Raw genomic sequence first — 24,221 nt, forward strand, 5'->3', positions numbered from 1 at the left:
AAAAAAAGAACTATGACTCGAGTAATCAAAACTAACTTTTATCCAACTTCTATTTTAGAAGTTAAAGACATCTATATACTAGACATCAATCCTTGAAGATTTCATGCATCTAGTTATGAATAGTTCAAAAGTAATGACCAAGAAACGTAATTTTTTCTGTAGCACTTTTTTTTTTTTTTTTTTTTACAGTAAAATACAGGCCACGCCCCTTTTTAAAGCCTGTACAGTGGGGTCCAAAAGTCTGAGAGCACTAGTGCAGAGGTTTCTATTTGCGTTCTTTTCTAATTTAATAAAAATTTTATTACAAAAAACAACTTGAGTGAAAAGCAGAATATTTGAAATATTTACATGAATTTCAGAGTTTCTTAGTATTTGGTTTGTCCCCTTTTTTGCTTTAATGACAGCGTGCACTTGAGCTGGCATGGACTCCACAAGTTTACACAAAACCTTATGATCCATATTAGATCAAATCTATCAGAGTGTCGTCTGATCACATGCTTCAACAGAAGAGATTAGACATGAGGAAAATCTGACCTTTTGTACAAAGCAGTTAACCTGGTCAATATCACACATTTGCTTCCAGAATATTAAATGATATTCAAGATCCTAAACACTTCCTGTCTTTGTTTTAAATATTTTATAATTCTAAAATCTTCTGTTTATTTCTGTTTATTTTTGGACTGCATTGTATATCTCAGAAACTAGTACAGATACAAGCCTGAAATTCTGTACACTGTTTATTGGGAATAGTGACCTTATTTCCCCAGAAATATACAGCAAATCTAAGATGGTCAGTCAAGAACATTTTTAAAGTCTGGTTTTAAAATCTGGTTTTAAAATAACTCAATCAGTTCATCTACAAATAAACAGTTAATGTGGTACCATAGTGTTTTTTTCAAGAAGCATCTTAGATTCTGCATTAAGAGATTATTTGTGTAACTTAATGTATAGAATAGATGAACTTAATAATAATAATAATAATAATAATAATAATAATAATAATAATACAGGGTGTCCCAAAAGTCTCCGTACATAGGCGGAAATTAACACTTTTTAGCAAAATGTCTTCCAAAATATTTCAGACTTAGTTTATATTATATACATTTTTTCAGACAACCTGTAAGAATGCCTTTGAGAAAAGAAGAGCGTATTGAAATCATTCTCATGGCTGGATCGGGAAGCTGTCGCAAGGTTGCGATGGAGTTTAACAGGAAACATGGCCAGCACATCGCACACAACACTGTTGCCAAATTTATTTATAAATTCAAAAAGACTGGAAGTGTTGCGAACCAACCGAGAAGTGGACGTCCATGAACATCCGCTGACGAAGGCACAACTGACGTGCTGCTGGCAAACACAGTTCCTTATGGACAGTATGGAGACTTTTGGGACACCCTGTAATTCATTAGTATTTTGCAGGTTGTGCAACCAAAAGTGGCACTGTAGCTCAGGGAGAAATTCAATCTGACATCCCAGTTTTAATTTTACTAAACATTACTAACATTTCATCTTGGATCACATAACCTGACAGTTGAATTATAAAAAGTGAGCCAGAACCCGGCGTATAGAGGCTGAGTGAATGTGGTGTGGACTCTGTGGAGGAGCCTCATCGTGTCAGAGACGCTGTAGAAGGACAGAGTTCCTGCACTGTGATCCACATACACTCCTATTCTGGAGGACGCTGGACCTCGGAGCTCAGTCTTAATTCCATTGTGCCGGAAACAGACAGAGGAAGAAAAACACTCCAGACTCCAGGACTGACTGTTGTATCCAAATGCACACCTGCAACCCTGTCCTTTCCTGTTGATCTCTTTATAAGAGACTGATATGCACACACCATCACCGCTCCACTCCACCTCCCAGTAACAGCGTCCACACACACTCTCCTTACACAACACCTGAACCCAGTATTCAAATCTCTCTGGATGATCCGAATAACGCTGATCTCTTTCACTCCATGTCACCACTCTGTTCTTCTCAGACAGAATGAGTTCTCGGTGTGTTGTGTTGGGATCCAGAGTCAGATAACAGAAATCTAAAAGAATAAAATGTCCACAGGTCAAATGTTAATCACAGGATTTATAATAAGTGTGTGTGAGACACTTGTCTGTGTTTTTATTATCCTAAATTATATAATTTTTAAATACTACCCAACATCAGTCATCATTAAAATCAGGTGTGTGTGTGTGTGTGTGTTTTACACCTACACTGCAGAAAATCTTCTCTACTCTTCGGGTTTGAGGGTAAAATTATCTGAACTGCTGCAGCTGTGGAGACACAGAGACAAAACGGAGATAAAAAATGATGTGAAAGTTTAAAGCATGAACAAATGTCAGCTGTCAACTACATAAAAAAATATATTTTTAAATTTTCTGATGGAAGTTAAGCCAGGATTATTCAGAATTCAATTCAGTTCTATTTGTGTAGCAATTTTAACAGTGGATGTTGTCACAAAGCAGCTTTACAGAAATCCGGATATAACATTTTTATTTAAATTTATCCCTAATGAGCAAGAGAGAAGCTGCGATGGCAAAGAAAAACTCCCTGAGACGACATGAGGAAGAAACCTTGAGAGGAACCAGACTCAAAAGAAACCCATCCTCATCTGGGTGACACCCGAGAGTGCGATTATAAATCATTCCCTTCTATAACTGTGTACTATAGAGTCAAAAAGTGCTAAGCGTGTTAACAGGAACTTGAGTAGGAGCATCATTAGAGTTTTACGTTTAAGTTTCTTGTATTGAACTGAAGTTATTAACTGTTCCATGATGGAGATTTGAGTGTAAACTGTTCTTAGAAATTGCTGTCCAAGGAAGAACATCCACAGCCCACTTTAGGGTGTCCATGTGTTACCATCCGCAGTAAACCCATGGTGATCTGTTGGCTGTCCATGCAGGGTCGTCCTCAGCAGTGCGAGTGATTTTCAGGTGAGTGAGGCTCAAAGCTGTTTATGCTGTTTATCTTATTTGTTACGTATAAAATTCAATAAGAGTAGTTTGTGGATTTGTGATTGAGTTTATCCTGATGTAATTTACAAGGCTAACAGTTTTAGCTATTGCCTTGTGGTGATGGAAAGGAAATTTTACACAATCATACATCAAACTTTTATGCAGTCGGGTTATTCCTCCGGCTGTCTTTACCAGCTTTAGTGCAAATGAATATTTTCCACCAGGACACCTTCTTTACTATATGAAAGGATTTTGTTGACTCACAGATTTCCTCGACTTGTTTTTTCAGATCTGAGAGAGATTTCCTCACTCCATCAAATGAGAGATTGACAGTGATGCTGGGTGAGTCCTCACATCCAGGAGGAACACAGAGAGACGGGAAACTCTACAGAGAGGAAACACATAATAGAGAAGGAGAAAAGTGTAGGAGAGGAACGAATGAATCTCAGACTGAATCAGACACAAAGACACACTTGTGATCTCAGACAGGAACATTTATTGTTGCTGTAATGAGCTTTTAGGAGGAAACTTTGTGAGGAACAGCGGCCTCTGTAGATCAGACAGTGAGTGTTACCTGGAGGAAGTGGATGTGATCGTGTGTGTGTGAAAGCTGCTCCAGCTCAGTGACTCTCCTCTTATGATCAGCAATCTCCTGCTCCAGTTGCTTCAGGAGTCGTTCAGCTCGAATCAGTTCAGCTTTCTCCTGAGCTCTGATCATCTCCGTCACCTCTGAGCGCTTTTTCTCCATGGAGCTGATCAGCTCAGTAAAGATCTTCTCACTGTCATCTACTGCTGCCTGGGAACGCCTCTGTTAGGAGACACACAAAATGGAGCTAAAATGAAGGATGAAATTGCCTACATTATGTATATGTGAGTCTCTGTTCATGTCTCACCTTAATAGTGTCCACAGTCTGTTTCAGCTCCTGCACCACCTTCTGCTTCTCCTGGATCCTCTGCTCAGATTTCATCTGCTCCTCCTTTAGCTGATTCTGAGACCAAATAAATACATTTCATTATTTCTACATCATAACTCTAGAACTAACTGAAATAAAATAAATAAGACCAATTACAATACATTTAATTATTTCAGCATTATGAGATCAGTGTGGCAATATTAAATGCAGCTAAAGAGTTAAAGTTACAGTGAAAAATTAAAACACACAAACACAAAAAAAAGAAAATAGCACCTACACATATTCCCTAGGTAAGAAGGAAAACGTCGATTGGTATAAAGTAGCTACTGGCAGGTGGTTTGGGAATGTTCTGAATATAAGCGTCTTAAGCAGAACGTTCATGTCTGCTTTCTAATAATTAAACAGTGTTAGGCAAAATTATTGACACCCCTGAAATATTTACGGTAAATAAAATCAAACTGTAAATTTGTCAGCAGTACATAGCCTGATGGGGAACTGCACTCTGAATCTCGTACTGCACAATGACAAAACAAGTATTCGATTTAGTAAAAATCATAATGAGCAGCGTATAGCGTAATAGGATTATTCAATTCAATTCAGTTCTATTTGTGTAGCACTTTTAACAGTGGATGTTGTCACAATGCAGCTTCACAGAAATCCGGATATAACATTTTAATTTAAATTTATCCCTAATGAGCAAGAGAGAAGCTGCGATGGCAAAGAAAAACTCCCTGAGATGATATGAGGAAGAAACCTCGAGAGGAACCAGACTCAAAAGAAACCCATCCTCATCTGGGTGACACCCGATAGTGCCATTATAAATCATTCCCTTCTATAACTGTGTACTATAGAGTCAAAAAGTGCTAAGTGTGTTAACAGGAACTTGAGTAGGAGCATCATTAGAGTGCACAATGATAATACAGGTATTTGATTTAGTACTCGCATCCAGGAGCTCTACTGTTAGCTCTACTGTCAGCCTGATCTACTGCACAATAAACAGGAAGCTGCACATATGACATAAAAAACAAAACAAAACAAAACAACAATCTATCAACAGAAAAGCAGTTAAAATACAATTAACCGTTAATAGGACTATAACAAAAAGTGTTTCCTGGGAAAAAAAAGACAAAAAACACAGTTTCAGAATTGTAGTTTATTGATTGTGGTCATCAGGTTCCAAAACCAGCTGTTAAACACCACTTTCCTAACAACAAGCTGCTTGAAAGCGTTGCATGAAAGACGTTCTTGCTGAGAGCATCTCCCAAAATGCAGCACCTGAACCCAGGATCGTTGAAGATTAGGTCTGTATATTTGCACATATTATTATATATCTACTATATTTCACTATATTCTATTTTTATTGTGTGTGTGTGTGTGTGTGTGTGTATCTTAGTTCATTGTTGGTTCTGTTCATCGTTGCACTGTGTAATGAGGAGCTGAGGAAAAACATTTCATTACGTTACATCACATGTATGTAATATGTATGTAACAAATAAAGAACCTTGAACCCTTGAACCTTGTAGATACAAGTGAGTCACTGTAGGTACAAGTTCCAGGATCTTTCAGCCCAAAACCTGGTTTCCTCAGCCACAAGAGTCGAACCTCTTGGCAAAATCTTTTAACAGTAGAATTATCCACACATTTAAACCAACACAGAAATGGTTAACAGACTCAAAATTACATTTATTCATTACTTTTATTCATAACAATACAGGTTTAACGGTCTTGCTTAAGCGTCCAGCAGTAGCAGCTTGGCAGTGCAGGGATTTAAACTCACAACTAGACTCAGTGCAGAGGTTCAACAAATGCTAACTGTTATTTAACCCTTTGTTCTGTAGTACAACTTATGTTTGTCAAAATATTGTGATAAAATATAATACAGTGCCTTGAATACATTATGTTTAGGCTCAAAATGAAACTAATTGCATGTGGTATTTATTAGATTTAATCATTTTTAAAATCATTTTCATGAAGAGTGCCAAAGGTCACATTTATATGAAGTTTACTGTGATAACAGGGGTGTGGATGAGCGCCACTTGTGAATGGAGGGTGGAGTCTTGGAGAAGGAGTGGATAATTTCATGAATTATCCTTTTTATGTGCTGTGTCTTTTGCAGCAGGAAAGCTTGAGGTGCAAAATGAAGCGATTCTCATGTTCCTGTTACAGTGATGTTAACCAAGTTATGCAAAAGTACTGAAACTCTATTACCGTCTCATTTCCTGATCAGATAAAGTTCTTACTTTTTATCTGTAGACCTTTAATGAGACCTTAATCATGTTTTTCACTTTCTAGTAGTGTTACCCAGTGTGCACTGTACAGTCGAGCATTCCTGTCAATATCAGTTACAAGAACCACATTCGAATATAAATATATATAAATAATGAAATGAAATAAAAAATGAAACCATTTAAAATCAAACCTAGTTACACTCTTGTGTGTGCACTTGTGTGCAATAATCTGTAAAATGATATTGTATGGGTGTCAGCTGTGTAAAGTTCAACTGGTTATGAGGACGACACATTTATTTAACATTTAATTACCAGTAAGACTTACACTTTTACTAAAAAAATCACTTCACAAACTTTCCATCAAAAAAAAAAAAAATCCATAAAATTAAGGAAACTTTTGCCCTGCAACTGACTAAAACAACTTAACTACAGAAATGACATTAAATAAATCATTTATATGAGCTACTCTAGAAAATATTAGACTTTTAGTTCTCACCTGTTTTTCAGTTCTTTCTGCTTTAGCTGCAACAGTGTCATGGCCTTTGTGCTGATCCATCGTACACAGATAACAGATGAAGCTTTGGTCAGTACGACAGTAGATCTCCATCAGTTTGTTGTGCTCAGAGCAGATCTTCTCTTGGAGTTCAGCACAGGCTTCAACTAACTTGTGCTTCTTAAAGGCAGGAGACTGATAGTGAGGTTGAAGATGATCTTCACAGTAGGAGGCCAGACACACCAGACAGGAATTAACAGCTTTGCGTTTTTTCCCAGTGCAGGAATCGCACTCCACATCTCCAGGTCCAGCGTAACAGTGAGCAGGAGAAGCAGCATGGCGTTCAGTCTTCAGTTTCTCCACCACTTCAGCCAGCATGTTGTTACTGTGTAGAACAGGCCTTGGAGTGAAAGTCTCTCTACACTGGGGGCAGCTGTAGACACCCTTCACATCCTCCTGATCCCAGAAGCCATTAATACACACCTTACAGAAACTGTGGCCACAGGGAGTAGTCACTGGATCCTTCAGGAGACCCGGACACACTGAACACCTGAACTGCTCCTGATCTACTGAAATCCCGGCCTCTGCCATTTTCCTGAACTCACACACACACACACACACACAGAAAGAGAGAGAGAGAGAGAGAGAGAGAGAGAGTCCTAGTTTGTTAGTTTTGTTTTCTCTGAAATGAACTTCCTGGTTGTGTGTCAGAGACAGCGGGTGTGGCTTTAAAGCAAAAGGGAGTGCAGGGATTAAAGAAAAGCTCTAGCTACAGGAGAAAAGTGATTTAAAGAGTCAGGTTAATTGAATTCTAATTTGTTCCAAATATCTTTGTTGCATGACCACATCTTGTGTATTTGAATGTGTTTTTACATCATTGCTGAAATGTTTGTGAATACAACACCACTGACACCACTGTCAGGACATTAAAATCAAGCAACAAAAGGGGGATACGTTCATATGATAAAAGCTTTTTCAGGTGTATCGTACAAAAAATTAAATGACAAAACCATTTTTTGGTTGAAATTTTTTCTGTTGCATCCAACTGATGTGAACTATATAATTATCTAACGATAGCTAAGACACATATGCTGAGAGATTTTATTGCACATTAATGAACTCAAAACATTCTCCATTCACTGTGACAGAAAATGGCAGAGCATAGATGGAGGGATTTTTACTGTTTTACTTTTGACAGTGCTCTGAGTGATAACTTGTACTAGCATACTTCACAAAGCGCAAAGTTTATAAAAGTTGGCAGGTCTGGTAATATAATATAATCTGAGTAAATGTCGCTGGATATCGTGGTAGTGTAATATCATGTAGGGACAATACAATCTTTATATCGCTCAAGCCTACATGTAGCCACACTTTTCCTCTAAAGTCTACACTCCCTCTCTCCTTAAAGCCACATCCACTCTCTCTGTCACACTATAACACACGCAGAACCAGGAAGTTCATTTCAGAGAAAATAAAACTTGAAAACTGAGTCTTTCTCTCTCTCTCTCGCTCTCTCTCTCTCACACACACACACACGGTCCATGAGTGCAGGGAAATGGCAGAGGCCAGTATTTCAGTAGATCAGGAGCAGTTCATCTGTCCAGTGTGTCTGGATCTCCTGAAGGATCCAGTGACTACTCCTTGTGGACACAGTTTCTGTAAAGTGTGTATTAATGGCTTCTGGGATCAGGAGGATCTGAAGGGTGTCTACAGCTGCCCCCAGTGTAGAGAGACTTTCACTCCAAGGCCTGTTCTACGCAGGAACAACATGCTGGTTGAAGTGGTGGAGAAACTGAAGAAGACTGAACTCCAAGCTGCTCACTGTTACGCTGGACCTGGAGATGTGGAGTGTGATTCCTGCACTGAGAGAAAACACAAAGCTGTCAAGTCCTGTCTGGTGTGTCAGGCCTCCTATTGCGAAGATCATCTTCAACCTCACTATAAGTCTCAGGCTTTTAAGAAGCACAAGTTAGTTGAAGCCTGTGCAGAGCTTCAAGAGAAGATCTGCTCTGAGCACCACAAACCGATGGAGATCTACTGTCGTACTGACCAAAGCTTCATCTGTTATCTGTGTACGATGGATCAGCACAGAGGCCATGACACTGTTGCAGCTAAAGCAGAAAGAACTGAAAAACAGGTGAGAACCTCTTGATCAAATTATTTTTTTTAATGTAATATCTATTAAGTTGCTTTTGTTAGAGGACACAAGCTGACATTTCAATGTTTGCATTCATGGAAAAACTGGGAAGTGGATTTTTATTAAAGTGAGATTGTACTTGATAAGGAAGTGTTAAATGAACGTGTCATCCTCATAACTAAAATCAGTGAACTTTGGACATCTGACACCCATAAACAAACATTTCACGACAGTGTTATTGTAGTTTTATATGAATTAGCTATAGGTTTAGATTATTATTTTTCATTTTATGATTTCTTTGCTGCAGGGAAGCTAAACACTGTTTGAAAAGTTTTTTAAATAGCTGTTTTTGTGTCTGACATTGAGAGAGCAAATTATGAATATACATTAAATATTGTATAACATCACTGGGATGGTTTAAGGTAAAAAATAAGAACTTTATCTGGATAGAAAGCGAGATGGTAAAATTTAGTTCAAGTTCAATTAGCTATGTTAATGCTGTTGTAACAGATGCCTAGAAAGAAATATGTATTTACCTGAAATAACATTGATTTTGTGATTGTCCATGTGACTTATTTTTAAATGGACAGTCTATAAAATAAGTGAATACTTCAAGTATTCAAACCAAGTTAATCATTGGCACTCTTCATAGAAATTATTTTTAAATGATTAAACAAACAAAATTTCTAAACAAAATGTTTTTGAGCAGAAAACAGTGAAACCTGACCATTATCCATATTGCTGAAACTGTTAAGCAGATGAAATTGTAACTGAGCTAGCAGTGTCCTCTGGTGACATCAGGGTCGAGGATGACTGATCACGTCTTACAGGAAATAACAAAAATACAGCATCTACAGTAACTCAGTAACTACAGTACTGACATACTGAACTCCTGAACTGCAGAAAATATGAAATGTAATATAATGGCCAGAAAATAATGAAATGTATTTATTTGGTCTCAGAATCAGCTAAAAGAGGAGCAGATGAAATCTGAGCAGAGGATCCAGAAGAAGCAGAAGAAGGTGCAGGAGCTGAAACAGACTGTGGACACTATTAAGGTGAGTAATGAACACACACACACACACGCTATGGACTATATATGGTCAGTAGGAGATAGTGATATTTCATCTTTCATTTTAGCTCCATTTTGTGTGTCCTAACAGAAGCGTTCCCAGGCAGCAGTAGATGACAGTGAGAGGATCTTTACTGAGCTGATCAGCTACATGGAGAAAAAGCATTTGGAGATGAAGAAGATGATCAGAGCTCAGGAGGAAGCTGAACTGAGTCGAGCTGAACGACTCCTGAAGCAACTGGAGCAGGAGATTGCTGATCATAAGAGGAGAGTCACTGAGCTGGAGCAGCTTTCACACACACACGATCACATCCACTTCCTCCAGGTAACACTCACTGTCTGATCTACAGAGGCCGCTGTTCCTCACAAAGTTTCCTCCTAAAAGCTCATTACAGCAACAATAAATGTTCCTGTCTGAGATCACAAGTGTGTCTTTGTGTCTGATTCAGTCTGAGATTCATTCGTTCCTCTCCTACACTTTTCTCCTTCTTTATTATGTGTTTCCTCTCTGTAGAGTTTCCCGTCTCTCTGTGTTCCTCCTGGATGTGAGGACTCACCCAGCATCACTGTCAATCAACATCTCTCATTTGATGGAGTGAGGAAATCTCTCTCAGATCTGAAAAAACGAGTCGAGGAAATCTGTGAGCAGGAATTCAACAAAATCCCAACAGAAGGTAAGAGAAGTTGTCCTGGTGGAAAATATTCATTTGCTTAACGGTCAGTAAAAAGAGTCATAATATTCATGCAACAGGAATAAAGAGTTACATGACTGCCTAAAATTACAAAATAATAAGCTTAGTGCACTCAGTTGTGCACAATTTTAGCATCAGTTTCCCAGACAGCAACTGATTTTAGTTCAAGATCTGTCCTTATTCTGTCTGAGAAGAAGAGAGCAGTGAAAGACAGGGGGTCATAATTATTATCACCCATAATAAAAACAAACCGGACATGATTTCTGCTAATGCACAGTATAAAAACAGATCCTTTTTTGTACTATACTTCCAGTTCTCTTTGCAGAACAGACAATTCTCGCTGCTCACATTTCCCCAACCAATCCTTCCTCCAGTTTTTTAACATTTCTCTGTTTCTTTTTTCCAAATAGTGACAAAGCCACAAAGTCACATGATAGGAGCGCTCACATTTATTTTGGTGAGAACTCATGATCTGGGCATCAGGTCACATTCAGCATGAAGTTTATGCAGTGTGTGAGCCTCGTCTGCTCTTGTAGTCTGCACACCCTACGTCCACCAACAACTGATCACAAGCGATGAAGGCTGTGTAGTGTGAAAGGGCCAGTGATTCTGAGATTCTGAAACTTGTGCAGTGTGCACTTGTCTTTACTCTGATGTACGATTATGTAAAATTACATTTACGACATAAACATAAGATTCTCGCTACAGCTAATGTGATGGTCAATAACCTTGTAAGTTACATCAAGATAAACAGATAAACAGATAAACAAAGTGAATAGGTTAAAGAACAACTAATCAGTACTAAAGAGAAATAAAGAGGAAACTCACCTCACCAGCAGCTATAATCCTGGCTTAAAGAAAAACTTTATAATTAACACGTGATCTTTAACCGTGTCCAAGATTTATTCTGTGGTGAAATTTTGAGTTGGTTTTTAAGGTTAAACTTATTTCCCTGACATGTTAGTCTCTTTTCACACTGGTTAACAGTTTCCTATATTACCCACAATGCCAGTCGATTACCTGTTAATAGTGATGCCAGTGGGATTTAACCCTTATTTCATATCTACCTAAAGTGATGCAGCAGCACTTTAGTCCTTTAGTCTGTCCAGCTCTCTCACCTCCTCATCTGTACACTCTGCTCAAACAGATCAGCTTCCAAAGCTGCCATCACTCTTGTCATCTCAGAGATTATTAACTAGTTAAGCCAACTCTGCAAGTGGGTTGTATAGCTGTGTTGTATAGCTGCACTGTATTCTGGGACTTTGAGTCCAGCATTTGTTGAGTCTGCTACTTCTACATCGGAGTTCTCATTAATATGATGTTGAACATCACTGGAAAAATGGTGAGTGAGGAAAGAAGCTCACGCTCTTTTGTTTTAGGAGCTAACATCCCTAACATTATCCCTTGTGTTTGGTGTCACTGATTTTTTTTTCTCTTATTACAGTCCATCGTAAATACTGTGATATGAGCTTGGCACACAACCACAAACTTCTCATGAGAAGAACGAGAATACAGCACCAGCCACGTTCATTTGTCTGCCCGAGATCATGATGCATATAGTTTTTATATCTGCGCTTTATCTTTTACAGTGCCTGATTTTTCTCCATGTTGTCTCTGTGTCTCCACAGCAGCAGCAGTTCAGGTGATTTTACCCTCAGAACCAAAGAGCAGAGAAGATTTTCTGCCGTGTAGGTGTTCTAAGTTGATCTAAATCTGATTCATTTTTACCTGATGACTGATGTTGAGTAATATTTGAAATATTTCATAGAGAGCATCATTAGGAGGATAGAAACACAGACAGTTGCCTCACACACTCTTACTGTAAATCCTGTGATTAACATCTAACCTGTGGACATTTTATTCTTTTAGATTTCTGTTATCTGACTCTGGATCCCAACACAGTACATTCTGTCCTTATTCTGTCGGAGAATAACAGAGTGGTGAAATACTCAGGGACAAATCAGCGATACTCCGATCATCCAGAGAGATTTGACATTTACACTCAGTTGTTGTGTAAGGAGAGTGTGAGTGGACGCTGTTACTGGGAGGTGGAGTGGAGCAGTCAAAAATGGGTGTCCATATCAGTCTCTTATAAAGAAATCAGGAGGAAAGGAGGATGTAAAGAGAGTGGATTTGGATTCAACAGTCAGTCCTGGAGTCTGGTGTGTTCTTCTTCCTCTGTCTCTTTCTGGCACAACAGTGTTAAAGCTGAGCTCCGAGGTCCAGCATCGTCCAGAATAGGAGTGTATGTGGATCACAGCGCAGGAACTCTGTCCTTCTACAGCGTCTCTGACACGATGAGGCTCCTCCACAGTGTCCACACCACATTCACTCAGCCTCTGTACACTGGGTTCAGTGTAAGTTATGACTCAACTGTGAGGTTATGTGTTTAATAAAATGAAACCTTGGATGTCAAATTAAATTTCAGCTTGAGATACAGTGGCACATTTGGCTGCCTTGTAAAGACCACAAACTGTAACACTAATGAAGTATTAATATTATTATCATTTTCTAATTGCACCTATTCTATAGATTAATAAATTACACAAATAACCTCTTAATGAAGAATGATGGTTTCTAGAATTTCTAGAATGTTTCTAGATGTTTCTAGAAAAAGAATAGTTAATAAACAAATTAAAATTGTTTTTACTGCAATATCACATTTGCACAAGTTTTCAGACCCTATGCCATGACACTTAAAATTGAGCTCAGGTGCATCCTGATTCCACTGATCATCAGACATGTTTCTAAGTCCTCCTGTAGTAAACTCAACTGATTGAACATGATTTGTATTTGAAGAAACACCTCTTTCTATATAAAGCCCCACAACTGGTGGTGCATTTCTGAGCAAAAGTCAAGCCAAAAGTCAAATGAGGTCAAAGGAATCATTCATAGTGACTTCTGAGACATGATTGTATCAAGCCCCAGATCTGTGTCTTACCCTCCAGTTCTCCAGTTTTGAAGGTCCCTAAGTCCCTGTGGACATGAGAGAATCTGACAGAAGGACAACCATCTCTGCTGGCATTTCTGGTACAGAAGCCACTCACTGGAGATGGCAAAAGCCACCCAAGAACTCTTAGAGTATGCGAAATAAGATTCTATGATCTGATGAAACCAAAACCGAACACTTTGGCCTGAATTTCAAGCAATACATCTGGAAGAACTCAGGCAGCCATCATCACATGGCCAATTCCATTCCTATTGTGAAGCTTATCAGGATAGAAGAAAAGATGAACAGATCAAAGTTTAAAGATATCCTCAAGGAAAACCTGCTCAGAACCACTCAGGAACTCAGATTGCAGCGAAACACATCCACACCAATGCGTTGGGACAAATCTGTGAATGTTCTCCAGTTGCTCAGCCTGAATATTGGATGTGATTCCAATACATCATTTTTGGTGAGGCCTGAAAACAGTACTACAGCAACACGCCTCATCCAACCTGACAGATCTTGAGAGGTTCTGAAGAGAGGAAATGGAGATGATCCTCGAACCCAGGTGTGCCATCCTTATAACATCATACCCAGGAATATTTAGGGTACTGTGGAAAGTGTCTGTATACAGTAGATTTGATATTTCACTGTTTCTTCTGTGTGTTTTTGTTTCAGTAATTTTACAAACATTTTCATTATAGAGTATGATTTTGGAGAATAGTGAGAGAGTAAAAAAGATATGTAGTGTGTATGTAAATAACATTAATACTACTTCTCTTGTTAAATTTTACATGGGTTAAAAATAATTTAACAAGAGTGAATGTTTATCTGAATTTTCTACTTTGATTTCTAAGTGAAATTAAGATCTGTTCCTGGGATTGTCATCCATTAATAAGTTTAACTATTGGATGGTGGAGAGGTGATTCTGGAGGTTTTTCCAGGAATAAAAGGGATAAAAATGGATCCCTTTTATTTATTATCTATACAAAAAGGGATAATTCAGAGGTGGCTTCCTTCCAAAAGTAGGTTTTGGGAGACAGTATTCCAGTCTGGCCCATGTATTAATAGGATTTTATGGATTTGTTCCTGTTTGTATTGTACGCTGATACAGTATATGTGGAAGTAAAATTCATTTTAAAATTCATCAAACCTTTTGTCTGTATAATGATGGATGCTGCTTTTTTTATTTTTTTTTTTAACATACTGTAACCTCATATAAACTCCAGTCCTATTACAGTCATTAAGCCTGGATCAAATAAGTGCAATTTTGGCAGATATAAAGGACAGAAATTATGTGGACTACACACACACACACACACACCATCCATCCAGCACAAACTGTTCACAACCATGGTAATGTTAGCTAATAGGAGGCTAGCATCTACTTAATTTAGTAAAAATAAAACTCACTGAGTGAAGTAATGTGTGTGTTTTTTCTGTTGGCGACAGAAGAGAATAAATTGTTAATTTTATTTTAATGTCTATTTTAGCACAATTCATCTGTGTAATACTTGTGAATTGGCTCTCTAAATTTGTTTATTGATTCACATTTCTGAATGTTTTGAATGTTTAAGAGTCATTTAGGTGATTGAACACTCAAAATAATGTCTGGCTTTTATTATTATTATTATTATTATTATTATTATTATTATTATTATGTTCAAAAGGGCATTGATCGAATAGTTGTAGGAGTTTTTATTTATTTATTTATTTGCTAGATATTTATCTGTTGTATTCAATATATAGGATATTAAAATAAATGCATTAATCAGAGATTTATTTATTTATTATTTTATATTATTTTTTAATTTGAGGAGAATGAAAAAAAACAGGATAGCAAAGCTCAAATGTTGCTTTGGTCATTTTTTTGTAATTCAGTTTAGTCCACATTTATTTTAAAAGCTATCGTGACATGAAGGTGCCATTCTTTTGTGGAGTCATAACAATGAGGTACTGTCAGTGATTTATTTTAAATTCACAAGCATTGCACTGATAATGTAAAAACACATTCAAATTCAAACTTCAATTAATCTGACTCAGTATATAAATCAATAAAGTCAATCAATCACAGAGAAGCTCTTTGCACACAAAAAAACCCTCTCTTTCTGTTTTCACTTTTTCTTTTAAAACTCCCTCACTCTTTAAAGCCACGCCCGGTCTCTCTGTCGGACTATAACACACGCAGAACCAGGAAGTTCATTTCAGAGAAAAAAACTAAGAAAACTAACATCTCTCTCTCTCAGCTAAGTGTGTGAGTGCAGGAAAATGGCACAGGCCGGTGTTTCAGTAGATCAGTTGACACTGGATCACTTCAGCTGTCCAATCTGTCTGGATTTCCTGAAGGATCCAGTGACTACACCCTGTGGACACTGTTTCTGTAAGGTGTGTATTAATGGCTTCTGGGATGAGGAAGATCTGTGGAGGGTTTACAGTTGTCCCTATTGCAAAGAGCCTTTTACTCCAAGGCCTGTTCTACAAAGGAACAACATGCTGGCTGAAGTGGTGGAGAAACTGAAGACTGAACACCAAGCTGCTCCTCCTGCTCACTGTTACGCTGGACCTGGAGATGTGGAGTGTGATTTCTGCACTGAGAGAAAACACAAAGCTCTCAAGACCTGTCTGGTGTGTCAGGCCTCCTATTGTGAAGATCATCTTCAACCTCACTATCAGTCTCCTGCCTTTAAGAAGCACAAGTTAGTTGAAGCCTGTGCTGAACTCCAAGAGAAGATCTGCTCTCAGCACCACAAACCGATCGAGATCTACTGTCGTACTGACCAAAGCTTCATCTGTTATCTGTGTACGATGGATCAACACAGATTCCATGACACAGTTGCAGCTAAAGCAGAAAGAACTGAAAAACAGGTGAGAACCAGACATCCTTATTCTTTTCCATGTCTAATTTCTGTTCATTTCAGTTGATTAAATTGGTTTTATATGACCGTCATTGACTGTAAAGTGAATTGTTCTAAATAGTGAAAGTATTGCTGTTAAACAAGTCAGACCCGTCAGTGTGAACAGCCAACACCAAACAGCATTCTTACAGCATTTTACAGCTGACGTGCACAAAGACTGTGTTAAACCTCTGTAACAGTGTTATTATGCAGTTAATGTTTATATTATTTTAAAACTCTGATTTATTTTAGGTCTGTTAGTTCATAATAGATATTTTAGCCATGTTAATATTATGACATCACTAATAATAACATTATTAACATCACTAGAATGTGCAAAACATGTTTAAGGTCTCAATTGCAGACCACACCCTTAACTAAATGCCATAAAGAGCTCTGAGAGCTTGAGTTTGATTTCTCAAGCTTTGTGCTAGATAGACAAGCCCCAAAGAGCTCCAAGTTAAAGTGCTATATCTTGTGAACCTTTATTAAGAGCCCATATGTTGATCTGGTTGTAGTTGTAGTGTGTCTAGGAGATGAGCTTATAGTGATGCTGTTATCAGAATGTCCTTGGAGGAAGCATGAAGAGATTCAGTTAAAGACCTTCTCAATGTTAGCTGTAGCCAGATTTGTACAATGGAAGAGTGAAAGCTGAGCTTTGAGTGATGTAACAAAGGAATGTCATAAACCTTACAAAGTAAGCTGTGCTTTTTGACTGTGAATGATTATCAATCAATTATCACTTTATTAGAATGACTCTCTCTGTCTGCAACAAGGATTGGGAGGTTTGTCCCCAAGTGACTCAAGAGTGTAGTTTCAGCAGGTCAAAAAGGTAGTTCCAGAGACAAAAACGTCTGTGAGATCTCGGTGTGTTAGATGACATCAGACATTTCAGGGCTGCTGAAATGGTGTAAAGGGGAAGGGGACACAGACATGGCCACCAGAGTAAGAATTACCTTATAGTGCTTCTGTAATGGAACTGTGCCTGAGAGGTCCTAGAGGTGCCAGTGCCTTAATGTCCGATGAATTAAGGCGCAAATGTACTTCACTTTCACCATGTGTATGTGCGTTTACATCTAGAGGATTAAAAGCAGTGACCACTAGATGGCACATCTGAGCCATAACATCTCTGTCCATCTGGTTTCCAAGTTGAGCTTTAATGTTTAGTAATGCATGCACAGCAACATTAAATAGACAAGCTCAGTTTCTCTTTAAAACTTTCTGTTGTCGTTGTGAATGTTGTCATGATCTACGTCTCAAATCAAAACCCTTCACAATACATTCAAAATTATTTACTAATCTAGAAAATCCAGAAGCCTGGTACTCAAACAGAGCTTTCAGTAGGTTTGTTTTAATTCAAACACTTACTGTAATAGTAAAACAGCTAGTGGTAGTACTCAATAATGGTCTAGAATAGTACATAAGTATGTGATTTGAGACACGATGCTAGTTTATTTATTTAGTTGCAGACACAGTGTCACATGGTGCTATACAGTGGTATTGCACCATGAAGACGTGTCTCATTAATTTCTGAGGACGCGCACAACTGATGTAGCAAGCGACTGCAGGATGTCGGAGAGACTGAGCGAGAGTGTACGTGATCCTTGGGAGAGAGCATGCCAGTGAAAGAGAATTTATGCAATACTTCAGAGAGAAATAGCATCAGTGATTCCTAAGAGAGAGGGAGATCCTTATCTGTCTGAATGTGTGTAGATGCATGCTGTATTTCAGTACAGTGAATATTGAACTACCTTAATGTTTTTGTAACAGAAATAACATTATTGTTTCTGCCAGTGTGCCATTTTCACACTGGTTCTTTATTGTATTTTAGTTTGTTCTAAACAACTTTAGGTCATTTAGGTTTTTGTTTGTTTGTTTTCAAATTTATAATTATTTTTATTATTTATTTATTTATTTTTTTTACTATACCTCTGTAGAACATGAGTGAACTTCAACACATAAGCTGCACTTAATATTCATACACTAAGCACTACGCTCCTCATCCAATGAAAATGATTTTTTCTTAGAACGAGCTAAAGGAGCAGCAGATGAAATCCCAGCAGAGAATCCAGAAGAAGCAGGAGAAAGTGCAGCAGCTGAAACAGGCTGTGAGCATTATTAAGGTGAGGAGAGAGCAGATTCTCCTAAACATACACACACGCATTCACACACACAAACACACACACACACATATATTCTCTCTGGAGAATATAGGGTCACTGTAAGAGATAGATATTAATTAAATAATCTCCATCCTTTTGTGTATATGTGTGTGTCTTCTAACAGAGGCGTTCCCAGGCAGCAGTAGATGACAGTGAGAGGATCTTTACTGAGCTGATCAGCTCCCTGGAGAAAAAGCGCTCGGAGGTGAAGAAGCTGATCAGAGCTCAGGAGAAAGCTGAACTGAGTCCAGCTGAACGACTCCTGGAGCAACTGGAGCAGGAGATTGCTGATCATAAGAGGAGAGTCACTGAGCTGGAGCAGCTTTCACACACACACAATCACATCCACTTCCTCCAGGTAACACTCACTGTCTGATCTACAGAGGCCGCTGTTCCTCACAAAGTTTCCTCCTAAAAGCTCATTACAGCAACAATAAATGTTCCTGTCTGAGATCACAAGTGTGTCTTTGTGTCTGATTCAGTCTGAGATTCATTCGTTCCTCTCCTACACTTTTCTCCTTCTCTATTATGTGTTTCCTCTCTGTAGAGTTTCCCGTCTCTCTGTGTTCCTCCTGGATGTGAGGACTCACCCAGCATCACTGTCAATCAACATCTCTCATTTGATGGAGTGAGAAAATCTCTCTCAGATCTGAAAAAACGAGTCGAGGAAATCTGTGAGGAGGAATTTAACAACATCTGTCCTCAAGGTTAGAGAGTTTAAAGTTAGAGTTGTCCTGCCTGAAATATTTATTTGCTCTAAAGACAGACACAAAGTAATCTTTCTGAACTTCACACAAATATAATGAACAATACCTAAGAACTGAGCAAGTTAAAGAGAAGCTAATTGTCACATAAAGATGGCTCAGATAGATGCAAATGCAGTTAGGCAGTGTTTAATGGAGAGAACATCAAACAAATCCAAAACACAGGACAATATTCAGATCTAGGGACAGGCAGAGGTCAGGCGACCAGCAAACAGTGTATCTGAGGTAAGGCAACAGGCATAAAGAGAAAACAGGCACAAAATCAGCAATGTAATAATCAGGCAGGGAAAAAGGCTTGGTATAGTCACAAACACTAAGGAATGGAACGTATACTTCATGGTGAGTGAAAGTTCTGAAGGTCTTTAAATACTGTGAGTGAGTAATGAGATAATTGAGTCCAGGTGTGTGTGATCAGGAGGCTTGTGATTGTGAACGTGGCAATGTGTGTGTAATCTGGGAAATGGAGTCTGTGGCGGCCATGTTCACAGGCCGCGATGCAGGGTGGGAAGTGGAGTTTACTGATTGGGTTGACCTGGAAGTACTGGTTTCAGTCTGGAGACGTGGAATGATGGAGCAATGCGACAGTGGCATGGAAGATCGAGTTTATAGGTTACTTCATTGATTTGTTCAAGAATTTTAAATGGACCTATGTAGCTGGGAGTGAGTTTCATGCAAGTGTGAAGTTGTCTGAGGTCCTGTGTGGACAGCCATACCCGGTGTCCTGGTTGATACTGGGGGTGTTGGCTTCAATGCTGATCGGCGAATGCTTGGTTAAATTGTGCTACCTGCTCAAGGCATTGATGGGTGCTCTCCCAAACCTGCTCACTGAACCGAAACCAGTCGTTAATGGCAGGCGAGTCTGTGGAATTGGCATTCCAGGGGAATAGTGGTGGTTGATACCCGAGGATGCACTGGAAAGGAGTCAACTGGGTGGCAGAGAGTTGCAGGGAATTTTGTGAGTATTTAGCCCAGGGCAGGAACTGGGCCCAGTCTCCTGGATTGGCCAAGCAGTAGGTGTGCAGGAAACGGCCTATTTTTTGGTTCGCCTATTCTGCCTACCCATTCGATTGGGGGTGGTAGCCAGATGTGAGACTTACTGTTATGCATATTTTCTCCATAAAACTGGTCCACTCTCTTGACGTGAATTGTAGCCCTCTGTCACTTACCATATCTTCTGGTATTCCGAAATACCTGAATACATTGTGAAATAAGAGTTCAGCAGTAACAAAGGCAGATGGCAGAGTAGGAAGAGGAATGAGGCGGAGGGACTTGGATTACTAGGATCATGGTATTACTTTTTGATTCTGGTAGATAAAGCCGACAGCTAGGTGGGATCAGGGCCATTGGGATATGGGCAGAGGCAAGAGTTTTCCTGTATTTTTCCAGTATTTTTCTCACAGCAGGTGGTAAGTACATTGTGCTCCCGGATGGCCGGTGGCAACAGCAGTGTGGTCCCTTTAATATCCCTTTAATATATCCCTTTAATAAAATAAGTTTAATTCTCAAGAAGAGGTACAAAGCTTTTGTTGGTTGGACATGTGGATGGTACTTGCTCTCTGGGGGTGTTAATGATCTCCCAGTCAGTGGAGGGCAAGACACAAGCTGGTGGGAGGATGAATTCCTCACTGTCAGTACGAGGTTCTGGTGCGTGCATTCGGGACAGAGCATCAGCCTTTGTGTTCTTAGAACCAGGCAGTAGGACAGGGTGAAGTTAAAATGGGCAAAGAATAGGGACCAGCGAGCTTGTTGGGGTTAAGGGGTTTGGCTGTACGGAGATATTCGAGATTTTTATGATCCGTGTATATGGTAAAATGGTGTATATGTGTATATGGTAAATGAAGTGGGTCGCGGTATTTAACTGTGCACTGATTTAGTCCTCTATAGTCAATGCAGGGCCTGAGTACCACCCCCCCCCCCCCCCACCCCGCTTTTTTCTCCACAAACAAAAAAACAGCTGATACAGGAGATGTAGAAGGTCTGATGTACCCCTGTTGAAGAGCTTCCTGAATATAATCATCCATAGCTTTCTGCTCAATCACAGAGAGTGAGTAAACTCTGCCATGAGGAGGAGTGGCTCCAGGAAGCAGCTTGATGGCACAGTCATAGGGTCGGTGGGGTGGCAGACCACTGGCTTTGGCCTTACTGAATACGTTGTTCAGGTCCTGGTTTTCTGGAGGAATGATCAAGAAGGAAGGGCTCTCTGGGCTCTCAATGGAGGTAGAAGCTATGATGAGTTCAGGGGTTTGAAGACAGTGGGTTTGACAATATGAAGACCAGCACGTTAATTGTTTACCTGACCAGGAGAGTTGAGGGTTATGTAGTGCCATCCAGGGAAGTCCCAGAATAATGGGGTGTTTAGGAGAAACAGTGATCAATAGGGAGATGAGCTCTTGATGTGAAACACTGACTTGGAGGAGAAGGGGCTTGGTGTGATCAGTCCCTCTCCAATGGGGCTACCATTGATGGCTTGGATCCTTTTGGGTTGGAGTAGTGATTCAGTGGGGATTTTGAGCAGGTTCACAGTTTCCTGGTCAATGAAGTTTCCGGCTGCTCCAGAGTCAATCATCGCTGTCAACCCAGAAACAGATCCTGAGAGTTGCAACACTGATTGATGGGTCTGGGGACTCAAGATTTTTTTAAAAACTAAATTCTACAGATTGTCTATCACCCATTTCCATATTTCCTTTATAGTTAGGTTGACAGCAGATACATCAGATGTCTCTTGGTGACAACTCTGCATTTCCATCGCTGTACGGCACAACTGTCTAGGATAGGACAGGATGCCACCCTAATATAAAGCTATTTTTATATTGTTTTCTAGATATATTATCATGGCTCTCAGAGGTGGATGGGGTAGGATTTTTTTTTTTTTTTTTCAAGTATAGATCTCTGACAGTTAAGTGGGTGAGTTCAACATATGAATGATTTTTTTTAAAGGTTCACAGAGCCCCGCCCCCAGGACCCGGTGACCTGTAGAGTACAGTTCAGTTAGAGTTACCAAGTTCAATAATCATGAGGATTAGTATTATCCTCTTCAAATAGCAAGGTAAGCTGTTTATGAAGTAAGGCCATTGGCTTACTTTGTTATTTAGATATAGGTGATTATCTATAAAAGTACCTTTCTACTGAATAATGATAGAATAACAGAATAGTGAGGAAATGCATAATAATAAACAGTAGAGTAGTAATTATGATAATACACAGCAAAACTGTAAGTCACTACAGAATAATAAGGAACTGTGGAGCTCTCTCGATACAACCTTTTGCTTAGCATGATAGCCAAGTTATAGACTCAAGATTCAAGATTCAAGAGGTTTATAGCACTAGAAATAAGGGAAATTTGACTTGTACTGATTAGTTAGCATAGCTACACAGTTATCTAATATTACATACATTTCAAGGTGGTTAATCCAAAGCATCTCCTTCTTTAAGTGATAAAAATATATTTATTGGATTTATGTAAAGAACTCCACTGAAACAGTTCAAAGCTTACAGATTGTGTTTATAGACCTGTTGAGGAACAACATCACAAATTCCAGGTCCAGCTTCATTCCTTCATTGGTAATAAAATACTCCATCTTGGGAAATCTCTCCCATTGTTTATCCTGGTGTTACTGGATTTCATGTCTTTATGTTGTTTCTTCCCTGAAACACAGCATGATTTTCGTTAACAATTATAGTTAAAATATCATTATTTTCGTTAAGAATTATCTGCACTGGGAACTCACAGGCTTCGGTTATGTTACTGTACCTATAATTCCTGTATAAAACCACACATATTTTCCCAGAACTTCACCTGGGAAAAGTGAGTCCTTCTTCTCTCTATTTGCGATGTCGGTGATACTTGCAATCAAATGCTGAAAAATGCTACAAAAATCATAGCTGACATCTTAAATTAAATTCAATTCAATTAAAGTCGCTCTGGATAGTCTCCTTAGTGAGATGGCAGTGTCTGTATCTATTTTGTCTCTTTGTCTCCACAGATGCAGCAGTTCAGATGTTTTCACCCTCAGAACTGAAAAGCAGAAAAGATTTTCTACAGTGTAGGTGTAAAACACACACACACACACACACATTTCATATAGAGCAGCATTGGGAGGAAACACAGACAGGTGTCTCTCACACTTATTCTAAATCCTGTGATTAACATCTGACCTGTGGACATTTCATTGTTTTAGATTTCTGTTATCTGACTCTGGACCCCAACACAGCAAATTGTCGACTCATTCTGTCAGAGAGGAACAGAGCAGTGACACGCAGTGGACAGAACAGCGATACTCGGATCATCCAGAGAGATTTGACCCCTTTCCTCAGGTGTTGTGTAAGGAGAGTGTGTGTGGACGCTGTTACTGGGAGGTGGAGCATAACCATTGTGGTAATGTGTTCATATCGGTCTCATATAAAGATATCATGAGGAATGAAGGGTTAATTGATGGAGTTTTGGGATACAACAATCAGTCGTGGTGTCTCAAGTGTTGTTCTTCCCAAAGTGAAGTATATTTCCTGCACAATAGCATTCTTACTGAGCTCCGAGGTCCAGCGTCCTCCAGAATAGGAGTGTATGTGGATCACAGTGCAGGAACTCTGTCCTTCTACAGTGTCTCTGACACGATGAGGCTCCTCCACAGAGTCCACACCACATTCACTCAGCCTCTATACGCTGGGTTCAGTATGTGGTGGGATAAGTCAACTATGAGATTATGTGACCCATGAAATGTTCTTAACAGTGTATTATTATTATTATTTATAATAATAATAATAATAATAATAATAATAATAATAATCATCTTTATATAGCACTTAATTTTGACTCAAAATCTCAAAGTGCTCTACATAAAAGAATGGAAATACAATGAAGAATAAAACAATAAACAATATATAACAGGACAGAAGAGATAATGTTTTTAATATATATATATATATATATATATATATATATATATATATATATATATATATATATATATATAAAGAATTAATCAATGAAA

The 24,221-nt window shown here is 38.8% G+C and overlaps 3 protein-coding genes across 3 annotated transcripts; 2 read left to right on the top strand and 1 right to left on the bottom strand.

The window, feature by feature from the left end:
* Window positions 1-721: 721 nt before the first annotated feature.
* LOC113539315 (E3 ubiquitin/ISG15 ligase TRIM25) lies at window positions 722-7,240 on the bottom strand. Its single transcript, XM_026935017.3, has 6 exons — window positions 6,587-7,240; window positions 3,842-3,937; window positions 3,523-3,756; window positions 3,213-3,333; window positions 2,208-2,267; window positions 722-2,035 (listed from the first exon to the last, which is right to left on the bottom strand). Exons 1-6 carry the CDS (start codon window positions 7,172-7,174, stop codon window positions 1,506-1,508), a joined length of 1,629 nt encoding a protein of 542 aa, XP_026790818.3. The 5' UTR covers window positions 7,175-7,240; the 3' UTR covers window positions 722-1,505.
* A 797-nt stretch (window positions 7,241-8,037) lies between these two features.
* Window positions 8,038-14,773, top strand: LOC113539313 (E3 ubiquitin/ISG15 ligase TRIM25-like). Its single transcript, XM_026935015.3, has 6 exons — window positions 8,038-8,720; window positions 9,683-9,778; window positions 9,884-10,117; window positions 10,307-10,466; window positions 12,113-12,172; window positions 12,354-14,773. The coding sequence occupies exons 1-6, from the start codon at window positions 8,139-8,141 to the stop codon at window positions 12,875-12,877; spliced, it is 1,656 nt and encodes a 551-aa protein (XP_026790816.3). The 5' UTR covers window positions 8,038-8,138; the 3' UTR covers window positions 12,878-14,773.
* An 853-nt stretch (window positions 14,774-15,626) lies between these two features.
* LOC113539316 (tripartite motif-containing protein 16) lies at window positions 15,627-23,995 on the top strand. Its single transcript, XM_053239598.1, is given in 7 exon segments — window positions 15,627-16,278; window positions 18,335-18,430; window positions 18,594-18,827; window positions 19,017-19,176; window positions 23,217-23,276; window positions 23,412-23,492; window positions 23,495-23,995. Coding segments are annotated over 7 exon segments (1,680 nt in total). The 5' UTR covers window positions 15,627-15,681; the 3' UTR covers window positions 23,947-23,995.
* Window positions 23,996-24,221: the final 226 nt, after the last annotated feature.

This window comes from Pangasianodon hypophthalmus, chromosome 14, assembly GCF_027358585.1.
Source record: "Pangasianodon hypophthalmus isolate fPanHyp1 chromosome 14, fPanHyp1.pri, whole genome shotgun sequence".
NCBI classification, from domain to species: domain Eukaryota; kingdom Metazoa; phylum Chordata; class Actinopteri; order Siluriformes; family Pangasiidae; genus Pangasianodon; species Pangasianodon hypophthalmus.